This window comes from Protomyces lactucae-debilis (genome assembly GCF_002105105.1).
Source record: "Protomyces lactucae-debilis strain 12-1054 chromosome Unknown BCR37scaffold_1, whole genome shotgun sequence".
Lineage (NCBI taxonomy): Eukaryota > Fungi > Ascomycota > Taphrinomycetes > Taphrinales > Protomycetaceae > Protomyces > Protomyces lactucae-debilis.
In genome coordinates, this window is record NW_024467993.1 from 685,664 (window position 1) to 699,044 (window position 13,381).

General features: G+C 51.6%; 7 protein-coding genes and 2 non-coding genes across 9 annotated transcripts; 5 read left to right on the forward strand and 4 right to left on the reverse strand.

The window, feature by feature from the left end:
* Positions 1-905: 905 nt before the first annotated feature.
* On the reverse strand, positions 906-2,385 carry BCR37DRAFT_16469 (homoserine dehydrogenase). The gene is made up of 2 exons (XM_040866216.1): positions 2,335-2,385; positions 906-2,297 (listed from the first exon to the last, which is right to left on the reverse strand). The coding sequence occupies exons 1-2, from the start codon at positions 2,357-2,359 to the stop codon at positions 1,186-1,188; spliced, it is 1,137 nt and encodes a 378-aa protein (XP_040728411.1). The 5' UTR covers positions 2,360-2,385; the 3' UTR covers positions 906-1,185.
* On the reverse strand, positions 2,361-3,716 carry BCR37DRAFT_375876 (uncharacterized protein). Its single transcript, XM_040868470.1, has one exon. The coding sequence runs from the start codon at positions 3,373-3,375 to the stop codon at positions 2,446-2,448; it is 930 nt and encodes a 309-aa protein (XP_040728412.1). The 5' UTR covers positions 3,376-3,716; the 3' UTR covers positions 2,361-2,445.
* On the reverse strand, positions 3,357-3,878 carry BCR37DRAFT_375877 (uncharacterized protein). Its single transcript, XM_040868471.1, has one exon. The coding sequence runs from the start codon at positions 3,711-3,713 to the stop codon at positions 3,420-3,422; it is 294 nt and encodes a 97-aa protein (XP_040728413.1). The 5' UTR covers positions 3,714-3,878; the 3' UTR covers positions 3,357-3,419.
* A 2,400-nt stretch (positions 3,879-6,278) lies between these two features.
* Positions 6,279-6,351, forward strand: BCR37DRAFT_t1. The gene has a single exon. It is a non-coding gene; the product is annotated as a tRNA-Lys (tRNA).
* A 57-nt stretch (positions 6,352-6,408) lies between these two features.
* On the forward strand, positions 6,409-8,745 carry BCR37DRAFT_375881 (uncharacterized protein). Its single transcript, XM_040868472.1, has 3 exons — positions 6,409-6,863; positions 6,910-7,094; positions 7,135-8,745. Exons 1-3 carry the CDS (start codon positions 6,531-6,533, stop codon positions 8,537-8,539), a joined length of 1,923 nt encoding a protein of 640 aa, XP_040728414.1. The 5' UTR covers positions 6,409-6,530; the 3' UTR covers positions 8,540-8,745.
* Positions 8,746-8,769: 24 nt separating this feature from the next.
* On the forward strand, positions 8,770-8,842 carry BCR37DRAFT_t2. Its single transcript has one exon. It is a non-coding gene; the product is annotated as a tRNA-Lys (tRNA).
* Positions 8,843-9,106: 264 nt separating this feature from the next.
* On the forward strand, positions 9,107-10,252 carry BCR37DRAFT_339129 (Alpha/Beta hydrolase protein; the record flags this gene model as incomplete). Its single annotated transcript, XM_040867322.1, has 1 exon — positions 9,107-10,252. A coding segment is annotated over one exon (1,146 nt), but the record flags the coding sequence as incomplete, so codon positions are not given.
* On the forward strand, positions 10,197-10,930 carry BCR37DRAFT_16829 (uncharacterized protein). Its single transcript, XM_040866247.1, has one exon. It carries the CDS (start codon positions 10,420-10,422, stop codon positions 10,876-10,878), a length of 459 nt encoding a protein of 152 aa, XP_040728416.1. The 5' UTR covers positions 10,197-10,419; the 3' UTR covers positions 10,879-10,930.
* On the reverse strand, positions 10,863-13,147 carry BCR37DRAFT_16879 (uncharacterized protein). Its single transcript, XM_040866251.1, has 2 exons — positions 13,034-13,147; positions 10,863-12,988 (listed from the first exon to the last, which is right to left on the reverse strand). The coding sequence occupies exon 2, from the start codon at positions 12,981-12,983 to the stop codon at positions 10,983-10,985; it is 2,001 nt and encodes a 666-aa protein (XP_040728417.1). The 5' UTR covers positions 12,984-12,988; positions 13,034-13,147; the 3' UTR covers positions 10,863-10,982.
* Positions 13,148-13,381: the final 234 nt, after the last annotated feature.

Here is a 13,381-nt window from a genome sequence, read left to right on the forward strand (position 1 = left end):
TGCACGGTCTACCGCCCCCAGTATCGGCTGCCCGTAATAACGGCTCGTCTGGCAAGTGCCTCTTCAGTGAGTCTTCACTGTTCAGCAGACCTTGCGCGACTGTCTGACTGACGGTGACTGTTTTTTGTGCTCGCTACCAGAGATGAAGCCTGCCGCGGGAGATCGCCGCCTGGTGCAGGGAATAGAAGCAAGAGCAACCACCGTTACGCAGGGTACGAACACATAGACAAATGGATGAACAGATACACTCCTACAGCGACGTCCCTTGGCTAGCACCTACACTCCGATGCCAACGTGTTCGCCGCAAGCATCTCAGCACTACAGTCCAGGCCCTGTATCCCTTGTCCCTTCACGTGCAAGTCTTGGGCCTTTGAGCCGTTGCGAAGAATCAAAAAAGTAAAATTGCAATCTCGCTCGGCTGACTTCAACGGTCGGCTAACGGACGAGCTGCCTTGAACTGACATCTGTTTCACCTGCAACTCACTGCACCAACTGACTCCGGTACGAACCGGAAAGTATAGCTCATAGAGTGACATACACCCAGCCATGTCGCTGCAGAACTCGCAAGACATCCTCCGAGACTTTGAGCACTCGAGGAAATTAGCTGACATGCCCAGGAAGGCCATCAAGAGCCAATAATCAAGACAATCTCGAAAGTCTTGACCATGCGCAGTCTTGCCAAGCAGAGCTCGAGAAACGAGCTGACACGGGAGTCGGAACTTTTCTCTCGAGCTCCTTGCTGCTGCTGACGTCCTCAATGTACTTCGTGCAGCTGGCACAAAGATAGGTCCATGTCTCGAACCGTACGTGTGCAGCTACAACTCAAACCGATGTTGCACCTTGTGTGAAGTCATCTCATCCAGTCACGTCTTTGTCACACTTCAGCTTTGATGCCTCATATATCATATATGCCAAGTGATCTCCGTTGTCGCACTTCACTTCCATTCATTCCCCTGAGATTCGGGCTCGCGGGCTAGTCAAGCAGGCGCACGTCAGCATAACGCACAGATGCGGCAGCTGCTATAGCCGAGTCTTGGCTCTGCATCATGACGACCTGGCTGCGTTTGCGCAGTATGCATGGTCTGCCGGTGAGCCCGTCATCTTTGCCTGTACGACATACATCAAAGGTCCACGCTTGGCATGCTTGCTATGCAACGAGCTCTATTTTTGTAAAGATCACAACCCTCACTGTCCTGGGCCAGGTCTGCCTTGCACAATAGCTCCAATCTTGAGGACATCAGCAAGAACGCCCATGGCAGTCACATCACCGCCTGCTCCAGCACCTTGAACAATCAATGGGTTGCCCTCCAACCCACCATACCGCTCCGTGTAGAATGCAACGACATTATCACTTCCCTTCAAGCCAGCAAAGGCCGATGTCTTGGGAAATGCTTTGAGTGCCACGCTCACTTGCTGTGTAGCCATCTCAATGGATCCAACAAATCGCAAAACACTATCATTCTGTGCCGCTTCTGCTCGTTGCTTGCCATAGGCATCATCGTGATCTGGCAGGCCCTTCAAGAAGGCATCACCCGATTCGCAAGATTCGAGAGCCTCAGGAATAAGCGACTGCACGGGGAAGGAAGTAGGAGAAGCGATATCCAATCCAGACAATCGCGATAGAATGGTCAACTTGCGAGCAACGTCAAGCCCGTTCAAGTCATCGCGTGGGTCTGGCTCAGTGAAGCCACTATCCTTGGCAACTTGCACGACTTGTGAAAACTTGGGCAATCCAACATCATCGCCTTGCTTGAGCGCATCAATAGCAGATGCAGGGCTGAAGGTATTGAACAGATAACTCAGCGTACCTGAAAAGATACCCTCAATCTTGCAGATGGTATCACCCGTCTCGACAAGATCCTTGAGCGTCGACAAGATTGGGAGACCAGCACCCACACTGCTCTCATGGAAACACAAACCCCTACCTTTCGCTTTTCGCTGCGTATCCTTGAATGCTTGTAAATCACTGCTGAAGCCCTTCTTATTGGGGGTCGCGATGTGAATGCCTAGATCTAGAATCTCACCGTAACGTGCAGCAATCGCTTCATTCGAGGTATTGTCGACCAAAATGACGGGCACCTTTGATGTCTTGAGAGTCGCAAGCATGGCTGTCAAATCCGCGGGCTTGATGGCCTTGTCCAGAGTCGACTGCCAGCTGTCGAAAGCAATCTCCTGCAAGTCATCCGTGTACGCTGCGACTTTCGAGCGTGCAAGCAAGACGAGCTTGTAGGTGTTGTCGCTACGTTTGTTGTATTGAGCGAGCTGGCTCAAGAAGGCCTTACCGACACCACCAGGGCCTAGGGTCAGCTGTATCGCGGCAGATGATACACTCACCAATGACGGCTACGTTGATGGACATGGAGGCAATAACAGGGGAGCAAAGTACGTAGATGATCTAAATCTACATGTATGCTTCTCTGTACATGAAATGCAACAGTCACATATTTAAGCAGAAAGCGCTTCCTTGATACGCTCCTCTGAAAAGACAACCACCTTCTCCTGATTCGTTGCATCTTGAGCCCATGGCTTGGGCGATACATCCCTGCCGTACTGATCGCGACCATAGAACCCAGCAGGGCCACCAAACGCTTCAGCAACAGGCACATGCGCATACTCAGCTGCATCTGTCATCACATACGGCGAAAAGATCCTTGCAAGCAGTGTGATGATCCAAGGGAAGCCTGCCGTCTCTGCAGCGGTTGTGGCGATTGCACCTGGGAAGAGATGCATGATGCGTAGTTTGGGAGCTTGCTTTGAAAGTGCTAGTAGCATGGCATCCACATAGAGCGAGTCACGACCAGCTTGCTTGAAGAAACCGTATTCACTGCGATGATTGCGATACTCAGGATCTTCTGCTGGACATGATGAACCACCACCCGGTGCACAGACAGTCGTGATACCTTGCGTCACTGTGTCTCTGAGTCCCCAGGCAACCGAGTACCGACCCAAGCACTGCAGTGCAAAGTGCGTCTCAACGCCATCTTCTGTCGATGACCATTGCCCATTTGGAGGCTTTCCAGCAGTTAAGAAGACATGATCCACAGCATGCTTCTCTTTGATGGAAGACACAAAGCGCTTGACGTCACGCTGTGAAAGCAAGTCCACACGCTCAAACGCATGGTGGCGAGTAGGTATATCTGTAATGGTGCTCTTTGTGCTTTGATTACGCAGCTGTTCGAGGACTTGAGAGCCACGCTCGAGGCTACGACCGGCCACGACGACGCTGGCACCGCGCGAAGCAAGTGTCAAAGCAACCTGCTTGCCGATACCATTCGTACCGCCGACAACGAGACAAGTCTTGTCGACTAAGTTTAGCCCAGCGACCTGCTGCTTACAAGCACGGATGAAGCGATTCGCAGGCAAAAGAGAAGTCATTGTAGATATAGTATAGGTGGAGCATTCGATTAGGTCATCACTGTCTAAGGCAAATTCTTGTGGACGATGGTGGAACCATCCTTCTTATCAGCCTCCTCAGCCGCTTCTTGGACCTTGCCACCTACAGCACCTTCCTTAGTGAAGTGCTTGCCAATTGCTCCGTCCTTGCTGAAAGGCCCACCAATGTTCTCGTCGACTGCTTTACTCAATCCCTCCTTTCCGCTGAATTGTGATCCAATTTTGCCATCTGCCTCGAATGCTTTGGCGGGTCCATCCTTCCTCAGGCTTCGTACGGTGGTGAAGGCGCGTGCGCGCATAGGGAGTGCAAGCTTGAACATGATGTAAGGTGGTTGTTGATGGTCATAAAAGGGTGCTGACGCCTCCTACTTATAGTGTAGTCATGACGTATATTTGAAGAGATCAGAAGTGAGGTCATACGACTCTACAAGATGTGAACGGTCATAAGTCGTGAGGGTAGGGAAAGTTGTAATCTAGTTCATGAGGAAAGACATGGACATGCCCTTCTTGACGCGATCCTCGTCCGAGTCAGGAACAGGAAGGTCATTCTCTTTCTTGGGCGTTTTGTAGATGCCAAAGGGCAGCTGCTGTTGCAAGTTGTTGAGTTTCGTGTCAAAGCCAGCAAGCTGATCATTCGAAATGGCCATGCTGGGCGTCGACTGCCTGGCTTGCTGATCCATGAGATTGACAAGTGCAGCACGATTGATCTTGGGCTCAGTCCTGTCGGATTTAACATCATAAGAATTGCGTTGCCTGGCGCGGAAGAGATCATGCAGTGGACTTCCAGCGCCAGCATCCTTCAAAGCTTGTTCCAAGATGGCGGCATCTTTTGGAGTCAAGTCGTATTTGCGACGCTTCTCTTCTGTAGCGGGGGCCGGATATGCAGCAACACTGACGGGCGATGATGACAAGGCAGCGGTGGGGACTGGAGGCGCAGGACGCGAAGCAGTGTCTTCCTTGATCTTCTTCTTAGCTGTTGGCTCACCATTTGTTTTGAGACCGGCAGCCTTCAAGACCTCCCTTGCACGTTTCTTCTCCGCCTCTTGCTCTTCAATTTGAGCGCGCGTACGACGTTTACGCAACTTGGGCAGACCATCGCTACCACCTGCCACTGCTGGCGTGATGATGGCAGCTGCACCACAAGCACCCAGTCTTCGCTTGCGATCAGGCAATTCGCCATAATCTGCAATGCCAAGGCCAGTATAACCGAGCATGCGTTCGCGACGACGACGAACAACGCGAGCTTCAGGGTTCTCTGTGGCGCGTCTCACCATACGCTCGACCTTTCGCTGCATGTGCATGGTATAGAGCAGACCTTTGCCTTGCTTGAACCCTTCGAGCTCCTCAGCCCAGGCGCCACGTTCCATACAGCCGAGAATCTCGTGGGCAGCAATGGAAATCAGATACATGCTGTTTTCAGGCCAACAGCATAGTCGCATCGTTTCAAGAATCTTTTCGTGGTGCGGCTCGTACGTATTCTTGGCTTCAGAGAGACAACTCACCACAGGCGTCTTGTAGCGCGAGAGTGCCCAGGAGATGGCATCCCAGTCTAGAAAGCGAATCTTGCGCGAAATGTAAATCACGAGCAAGTCATGTGGTGAGAAAGGTTCAGTTCGTGCACCACGCAGAACCGTTTCAGTCGTGTCGGTTGTCGTGGGTCGCGTTGTCGCTCGGTCTTCTTCCCTGCGAAACTTGCGTTCAGTTCCAGTTGGCAATGTATTGGCTAATAACAAAGCAGCAGAGAGTTTTTCAGGACCAAAGATGGGCATGCCAAGTTCAATTTCTTCCTCTGTCGGTGGGCGCAATGCTGGATTCGTAGCAGACCCGTCGTGTCGACGTTTACGGCCAAGCGCAATATCAATAGATGATTCCTCCGCATCTTCGGGCCGTGTAGTGGGTACAATATCAATGTAACGTCTTCCATGCTTGTCAATTTGAACGTTGAGTTCTGGCGGAATATCAGCGTCGTCTGCTAAAAGCTGTCGAGCATGGACATTGAGGTCACTCAGCCATTGAACAAGCTGCCCCTGACCTTCATCGAGTCCCACAATCGCGTCATTCAGCTTGTCTGTATCCACAAGCTCGAGCAAGTGGCGCGACAGAAGCCAAATTGGATGCATAAACATCTGGGGTGGCGAGCTCTTACCTAGACGAGCTGCTGTCTCCGCGTCCAACGCAGGCCGCACAGTGAGTGTCCTTGCCCGTTCCGCGGCACGAATCGTCTGAACACCAATGTCAACAAGGTTAGGAAAGGGTTTGAGCCGGTCTGCGCATGTGCGCAAGCGAGCATTCAGCGCATTCACCGTGATATGGAAGTAGTTGGCCACAGACAGCCGTGGAATCCTAGAGCGTTAGTCCATGTATCGCTTGTAGCATTCAACGAAGCAACATACTGCGTTGTGAAGTGGCGGCATGCAATATCGATGGCCAGGTAGTCGGCGACGCTCACAGAGGAGCCCGGCATTGCTTGAAGGGGCTGCTGGCAGCTGGGCTGATGGCGCTGAAGGCGGCCCTATGCTCCGGATGGACGCGGGTGACGACTGCGCGGTAATAGAGGTGAGGTGATGGATTAAGCTGGTGGATGTGGTATAGGCCGCATCGCAGGGAGGCAGACCAGATTCTTCTTTGCATCCGCTCCTATACTCCTCCGCTGCCAGCAAAACCAGATTGCCGAAATAAAGTCACCGGAAGCCAAATAGATGGATCGGGCGCAGTCATGAAATGTGAAAGTACGCCGCGCAATAAAAGAGATGAATCAGAACTAGATCATCAGATCACATATAGCAGCAGTATAGTACGCCCAAGAGGCTCCTGTCGATTTTGCGCCGGAAAGGCCCATTTTGATAAATTATAAAGGACCAAAAATTTCGGAGCTACATGAATTGTCCCGGCTAGCTCAATTGGTAGAGCATTCGACTCTTAATCGAAAGGCTGAGGGTTCGAGCCCCTCGTTGGGAGCAAATGCTCTCTTTTTTCTTCCTCCGAAAAATCATGTAAATGTACTTCTGGAGTCTACGACACATCTCTCAATCGCCTGAAGCCCCAGAATGCTTATCCGATGTTTTCAGCATTGTCGCAGTACGCCGGTGTGCTCTCATGAGGCATGAAGCTTGGCGCGAACAGATGGGATTCTCGAGATGATCGTCCATGACTCCACACAGCTCGGCATGACTCATTTTGAGTCGGCCTTCATCACCGTGACTCGGCGTGACTCGGCGCATCCGGACACGGTCTATAAAGCTCAAGTAAAGGAAGGTCTGGTGCTCTCTACTCCTATCTTCAAGATCACAATGTCCTCTCCCCAGTACAATAACATCAAAGGAAACGATACCAAGGGCAAAGGCCTGCCTATTGCAGGACCCATCAGTGGCAAAGCAGATGATTACTCGCCATCGCTCGGCAACAAGACTCTCATCGCAGGCAGCGATAGTCACGAAGCTCCGGCGCATGTCTTTGAAGGCACCGATGACGTGCGCAACTTTGCTCTGGAAGCTCTTTGACTAACGCGCCTTTTAGTGGAACATCCCCGACAGAGTTGCCAACCAGCGCTTCTTTGTTCAGATTGACCATGTCAATATTCATTCCCTCATCGAGGCTTTCCAGGAGCTCGATAAGGTGATGCGTCATGAGGGAATGGGCCACTTGATTTCCAGGAAGAGGAGCCACTCGATTGGTGGCCGCGCTGTGGAAGTCGGCCAAATGTAGGCACCTCTTTCGAGTCTTGCTTATTGCTAATAACAGCGGTGTACTTGCATACCGGGGACGGCCCATCATCATCATCAAGCCAGGAAGGTATTGGAATCTCTCCATCACTCACACGTGGTACCCCTGGGCCTTTGACTTGACCACTGTCAACCAATTTAACGGTTTGACCTTTGCGCAAGTCGGACAGTCGGAAGCGATGGTGTGCCTTGACCCACAGAACCAAGTCTTTGTCGTGCGTAATGGCGGATTCGCCAGTTACGGACATTCAGGAACCTACAAAGTCATTGAGATTGTCGATACGCTCAACTTGGGAGAAGAGTATGCTGTTCGCGAGACTGATCTCTCTGAGGATGAATCCATGGGCCGACTGCTAGGCTACAAGAAGGAAGTGAGACACAATGTCATGGTCGGCGACAAGACCCAGTCTGTTACGATTGCCACCTTCTTCAACGTCCCTGCGCAAAACACCGTCGTGATCCAAAATGGTGGTCATCTGAAAGCATTTGGCGCTGGGCAGCATGTCATCACCAACCCGAAATGCACCTTCCGTGGCTTCTTCACCCTCGGAGAACGACAAAAGTCGTTCCGCACGCAGCCAGCTTATACGCTCGAGGGTGTACCAGTTGTGCTTCATGTCAATCTTCGATACCGAGTCGTTGATGCTATTGAGCTCACCAAATCCTACGAAACTGCCTTCCAAGCTCTCAAGAACCCAGCACAATCTGCCGTGAATGCTGTTGTCTCGCGACTGAGTTATCAGCAATTCATGCGAGCCAAGTCGTTACGCGGTGATATCCCGGACGTCGAGCATATGTCTTGGCTAGAGGCATTCAAGGCTGAATGTATGGCTGACTTGGCGGCCCATGCTATTGAGTATGGTGTCAAGGTTCTTTCATTCGATGTACTCGACAGGAGGCTTGAAGGCAAGCTTGGTGACGATCTGGAGAAGCAAGCAGAGTCTGTTCTCAAGAACCAAATGCAATCTACACAAGTCGCCTTGCAAAATCGCATCAACACGGAAACCGAGCAGGGTCGCCTTGAAGTGGCTGCTGTCAAAGCCCAGCAAATCCAAACGGAGGCAGAAGCAGAATACCAGAGGCAAATCAAGGTGGCTGATGCTCAAGCAGAGACCGTCAAGCGTCTTGCTCAAGCCAATGCTGATGCGAACCGGACTGAGACAGACCAACGCGTGCGTGCTATTGAGCAGCTTGCAGCCGCTGAAGCACGAGCCATTGAGCTGCAAGGTGCAGGGTACGCCACCGTGAAAGCCCCCTTTGCTCAACAGGTGCAACTGGAGAAGATTGAGATGGAGAAATTCAAGTCGCTCCAAGATGCGACGGTCTTTGTTGGTGCTTCTGCTGCCAACGGTGCTGGAACAACTCGCGACGGTGTCAACCAAGGTTTTGCCTTTGCCAGGGGCATGAGCTTGTCGAACCAGTAAGTCCTTGACTGTACTGTGCAAGTGTGTCCATGTGTATATCGTTGTGATGACGGTTGCGAAACGTTTTGAAATGGACGTACAGATTGCCCCATGGCCTGTACATAGTTTTCTTACATTGCCTGACTTGTGAGAAGCCGTTAAATGCATCTTTGTATTCAAAAACTGGATTTTGGCGACATAGGTCGCATTTTGAGTATTCAGGTAGAAACTTCAGATTCAGTTGGCACGTATCCCGGCTAGCTCAATTGGTAGAGCATTCGACTCTTAATCGAAAGGCTGAGGGTTCGAGCCCCTCGTTGGGAGCATACGCTCTCTTTTTTTCTTCTTCATATTTCCCAGTGCTCCAAGCCTGGCTGGCAGTTGCTGCACTTATTGACGCTCCTCGAATGCCTCTGCTTATGTTTTAAGATAAAAGACTACATATCTCGCGAATGCGAAGATCTTGTGCCCGTCGGCCTTTGTATTTTGCCGCCCGACGCGAGGACGTCATGAAATTCTGTTCAAATAAACAGTTGCACCTTCGACTGAACTTGCTCGAGAACGTCTTCCATACGCGCTAGACTCATGGCGGCTGCAACGCCTTCGTCGCGCTTCCCATTGCCATATGGTGCTTCCTTTTCTCAATGGTGGTCGACGACGGGTCAGTCCTCGCTCGCGGTACAGCAGCAAATCCTGGCTGCGAGCGCCTCCTTCTTCACTACGCCTGACCACAGGACTGCCTCACAGCAGTTCTTCCAGCTGTCGGGCAAGAGTCGCTTTCTCAATGAGATACACATCCGTCGGACACAGAGCGCTTCTTCGGAGCTGCCGAGAGACAATAATATTGTGATGCTGCATGGCTACGGCGCTGGTCTTGGATTTTACTTTCGCAACTTCGATGGGTTGACCAAGTCGCTCGTCAATCGCTACGACTTCTTTGCTCTCGATTGGCTTGGTATGGGACTCTCTTCGCGGCCACCCTTCCGTGTACGTGCCAAAGATGCAGCAAGCAAGATTACCGAATCAGAGTCCTTCTTCCTCGACAGTCTTGAGGAGTGGCGAAAGGAACGGAAATTGGAAAAGATGACACTCGTCGCACACAGTCTTGGTGGTTATCTTGCGGTACGGTATGCCAACAAGTACCCAGAGCGTGTCGAGAAGCTTGTGCTTGTGTCACCCGTGGGTGTTCCAAAGAATCCCTACGAGAAGACTGAGCCTGGGCCTGTCCTCAATGTCGATGATCCGGGATCCAAGCTTGCGAATGAGTTCCAGCCAATTGACAAGGAACTGCCGAAACAACCACTCCCGCGCTGGGTAACGACTTTGTGGGACATGAATTTTTCCCCCTTCTTGTTCGTTCGGTGGGCAGGTCCACTTGGGCCAAAGCTCGTTTCTGGTTGGACTGGTCGGAGATTTGCACACATCTCCAACGAGCAGCAGACACTCCTACATGATTACGCCTATGAGATCTTCAAGCGGAAAGGATCAGGCGAGTATGCACTCGCTTACCTGCTAGCACCCGGTGCGTTTGCCCGGAGTCCGCTGATGCAGGTCATTCCAACAAAGATGCCAGTGCTCATGCTTTATGGTGATCGTGACTGGATGGATGAAGCAGGTGGCCGGGAAGCGGCCAAGCTTGCGAATGCAAAGGGTGGCAGCGTCGAGGTGGTGCAAATCAGCGACGCTGGTCACCACTGCTACCTCGACAATCCTGTAGAGTTCAATCAGGTGGTCGAGGCATTTGTCAAGTAGTCCTCATGATACATGGGCTGTTGTAAGTTGGGACTGTAGATAAGGTGACTGCTCAGATTCAGGTACGCGACTTCCCCGACTTATCGCGACTCCAAACCGCAACCAAGGCACAACCTCGAAAGCAGTACTCTCACCTGCATCTGCATCCAATGCAAGTTATGGACTTCTTCAGACTGGTCTATAGCATCCTTCAAAGCAATCTCACAAGCTTTGAGCGGACGGAACTCTGGATTTCCCGAACATGCCTGACTCTATCTATCCTCATCATTGCACCCACCTTCCTCCTCATGGTTTGCGACCTTCTTCTCTGGGTCTTTCGCGCATCAGAAGTACAAGAAAGGACTGGCGAACTTGTGTCCAAGACGCGCGAGGGCGTCTCGACACTGGTTCGCAAAAAGAGCGGCGGTACAAAAGTCGAGCCGAAGAGCAAGAAGGAGAGACGGGATAGTGCCTCCTCGATGGATTCGCTCATGAGCAGCACTTCTTCTACCACTGGGCTGCGCGAGTTGGGCAAATTGACGTCGAGCGTCAGTGAGTCGCAAGCACAGGCGAGGCAACGCAAAGGTGTGCCAGACAAGACGGAAGCAGCAGTGCCAACGCAAGGATAGAGAAGGCCTGCCTCGTAAAGCAAGGCTTCTGATTACGTCTTATGAAATACACAGCAGCGTCTCCCCTCGTTTATATAGAATACTGCTTCGCATTGCATCGTCGCTCAAGCTAATGCAGACATGAATGAAGCATACCGCTCACTGAGCACTTTCCACTGCTGGGCTCGCTCAGTGCTCGCTTGTTGCATACACCGCATTCGCTGCTTTTTGAACCAAATTTTGACACCCGTCGTATGCCGGCCCATCAAGCTGCCAAAGTCGGGCAGGCGCCAGAGCAGTGCATGCATCTCTTCAAGCGCATATTTCTGCAAGACGACATTATCAGCTGCTTCATTGCAGAGGTCAAGGTACTCGAGTAATTCATTGGGCAAAACATACTCGTTTGCGTTGATGTTGAGGATATCACTCTCCTCACTGCTGTCCATGGGCGCTGGTGAGTCGACTGGTGTAATAAGCGTCCGGCCAGCCGGTTGCATCGTACTATCAATCGCCACCGGTTCCGCTGACAAGCCGACACGTAGTTCAACAGGCGAAGCAATTGAACGTTTAAGGACTGGTTGTGTCGATTGCTCCAGAAAGCCTTCCGAAGACTCCTTCGCAGTTGCCAAAGCTAGTTGTGCTGATGCCACAGCAGTTGCTGGCTGCACGGTAGTGACAGCAGAGGACTGCCCATTCGCTTTTGTGCGACCAGGACTGTTTTCGTTGGAAGCGGAAACTGGTGCAGGTAAAGACGAGGAGCTCTGTGCTCGATGAAGCAACTCAGCAACAGACTTGGGTCGAGCTTTGGGCATGACAACACGTAAGGAGGGTGGTTCGATGTTTCCCTTTGGTAGCACAACACGCAAGCTTGATGCTGGTTCAGGATACGCATCGACTTTGACTCGTTTCTCAGTTTGTAGCGTCGAGCTTGAGGATTTACGTTTGACAAGAGGCGGCGGCGTCGATGAAGGTGGCACAGAATCTGGTACAGTCTCGGGATTCACTTGCGTACCCTCCTCTGGCGCGGACTGGCGAATCTTAAGCGTGCGTGGAGCTTTCTCGACAACGGGTTCCGGCACTACATTCTGCGCTTGCGGCTCACGCAGCGATTGCGAAAGCTTGACGCCATCAACTGCTGCGTCCTCTTCAACCTTGACAAATGTTCCTTGGCTGCGAATAGACAAGGCAAGCTTCACTTCCCCACTTTCGGTTGGAATTTTGATGGCTTCGAGTTGAGCTGGCTCGTCAATCATCTCTGATCTGAGAGACGTGGCTAGTTTCTGTTCTTTAGGCAAAACGACTGGGATCTCAGCATCGACTCGCTTCGCACGCGTCTCGCTCTGTTGATGACTGTCTTCAGCCCTGGAACTGTCTTTGGGCTTGACAGGAGCTGCGGCAGGATGCTGGCTTGACAAAGGAGACTTGGCAACGTCAGGCGCAAAACTCTCAGAGGGCCGCTGCTGTCGCTCCTGCATATGCAATGTGGCCTTTGGAACACTGGCAGGAAGCTGGTCGTGATGCGACAAGGATGGCCGTCTGTCATGCTTAGACGGCGCAGACTCTTTTTGCGATGATGTATTATCTCCTGAACTTGCTGAGCGGATAGTGAGTGTTCTGGCTGGTCTTCGCTCAGAGTCTGCGATCGACGGGGCCCTCGCTGGTCCTTCTGATGGTCTGTTGGCGTTTTCTTTGACTGAAGCCCGTGGACTCTTGTTCTGTGGACTTTTATTTGCATTTCTGCCTTCGACCTGAGCCGCAGTCGCGCTTGCTTCATCACTTGGCGCCTCTTGGCCGAATCTCTCTTGTCTGCGCCGCAAAAGATCTTCTGAGCTGAGTGTACGAGCATGTTCAGAAACCTCAGTCTCGTCCGGCAGAATAGGTGCGTCCTTCTTTGGCGTAGCTGGTCGGGATGCCTTTCTATTGCAGAAGAGGCGAGTGTCGTCCCAAGAATTGATTTCAAAATCATGGTTAAAGACTTCCTTTGCTCTAGCATCAATGACGAAGTCCTGACGAAGCCCAGCAGAGAAGAAGAAGGTGTGCGACCTTGCGTGGAGCCAATTCGACTTGTGAGTTGCAGGGTGCCTGAGATCAAATTCGCCACGATGACTCGTAATATGCGCGGACATAACGTCTGGGAATGAGCAAATTTTTGAACAAAGAATACTTACCCGAGTACTTGCCCTTTAAATCATTTTGAGTGTTTTTCATGCTGGTATTTACCACGAAGCCACAGTAAATACAGCGCAGACAAGATCGTTCAGTCAGGAACGATATCTTATTAGTGAGTTGATTGATTTTCGGGCTCTTGCGAACTAAGACTTGAGGCTTTTCAAGCCTGATCGCCCGCAAGTAGCGCTTCTCGCGTTCCAAAGCACGATCGTATCCAAGCTCCGCCTCCTCAGCTAGTTCATGTTTGTATATGTGGCCAGTGTAAGTTCGAGATCCATGAGAACCTTCAAGAGAGTAGATAAAACTGTGGCACTTCTTGCAAGCGACCGCTTGCATGTAGGGAAAGTAGTCGAAG

What these genes read in the sequence shown, in the direction of transcription:
- BCR37DRAFT_375881 (XM_040868472.1), top strand. Translation starts at nt 6,531, where the DNA reads ATGATCGTCCATGACTCCACACAGCTCGGCATGACTCATTTTGAGTCG. An exon ending in TCTTTGAAGGCACCGATGAC is followed by an intron (nt 6,864 to 6,909) that starts GTGCGCAACTTT and finishes CGCGCCTTTTAG; the next exon opens with TGGAACATCCCCGACAGAGT. An exon ending in GCTGTGGAAGTCGGCCAAAT is followed by an intron (nt 7,095 to 7,134) that starts GTAGGCACCTCT and finishes TGCTAATAACAG; the next exon opens with CGGTGTACTTGCATACCGGG.
- BCR37DRAFT_16469 (XM_040866216.1), bottom strand. Translation starts at nt 2,359, where the DNA reads ATGTCCATCAACGTAGCCGTCATTG. An exon ending in CATCAACGTAGCCGTCATTG is followed by an intron (nt 2,298 to 2,334) that starts GTGAGTGTATCA and finishes AGCTGACCCTAG; the next exon opens with GCCCTGGTGGTGTCGGTAAG.
- BCR37DRAFT_375876 (XM_040868470.1), bottom strand. Translation starts at nt 3,375, where the DNA reads ATGACTTCTCTTTTGCCTGCGAATCGCTTCATCCGTGCTTGTAAGCAG.
- BCR37DRAFT_16879 (XM_040866251.1), bottom strand. Translation starts at nt 12,983, where the DNA reads ATGTCCGCGCATATTACGAGTCATCGTGGCGAATTTGATCTCAGGCAC.
- BCR37DRAFT_375877 (XM_040868471.1), bottom strand. Translation starts at nt 3,713, where the DNA reads ATGTTCAAGCTTGCACTCCCTATGCGCGCACGCGCCTTCACCACCGTA.
- BCR37DRAFT_16829 (XM_040866247.1), top strand. Translation starts at nt 10,420, where the DNA reads ATGCAAGTTATGGACTTCTTCAGACTGGTCTATAGCATCCTTCAAAGC.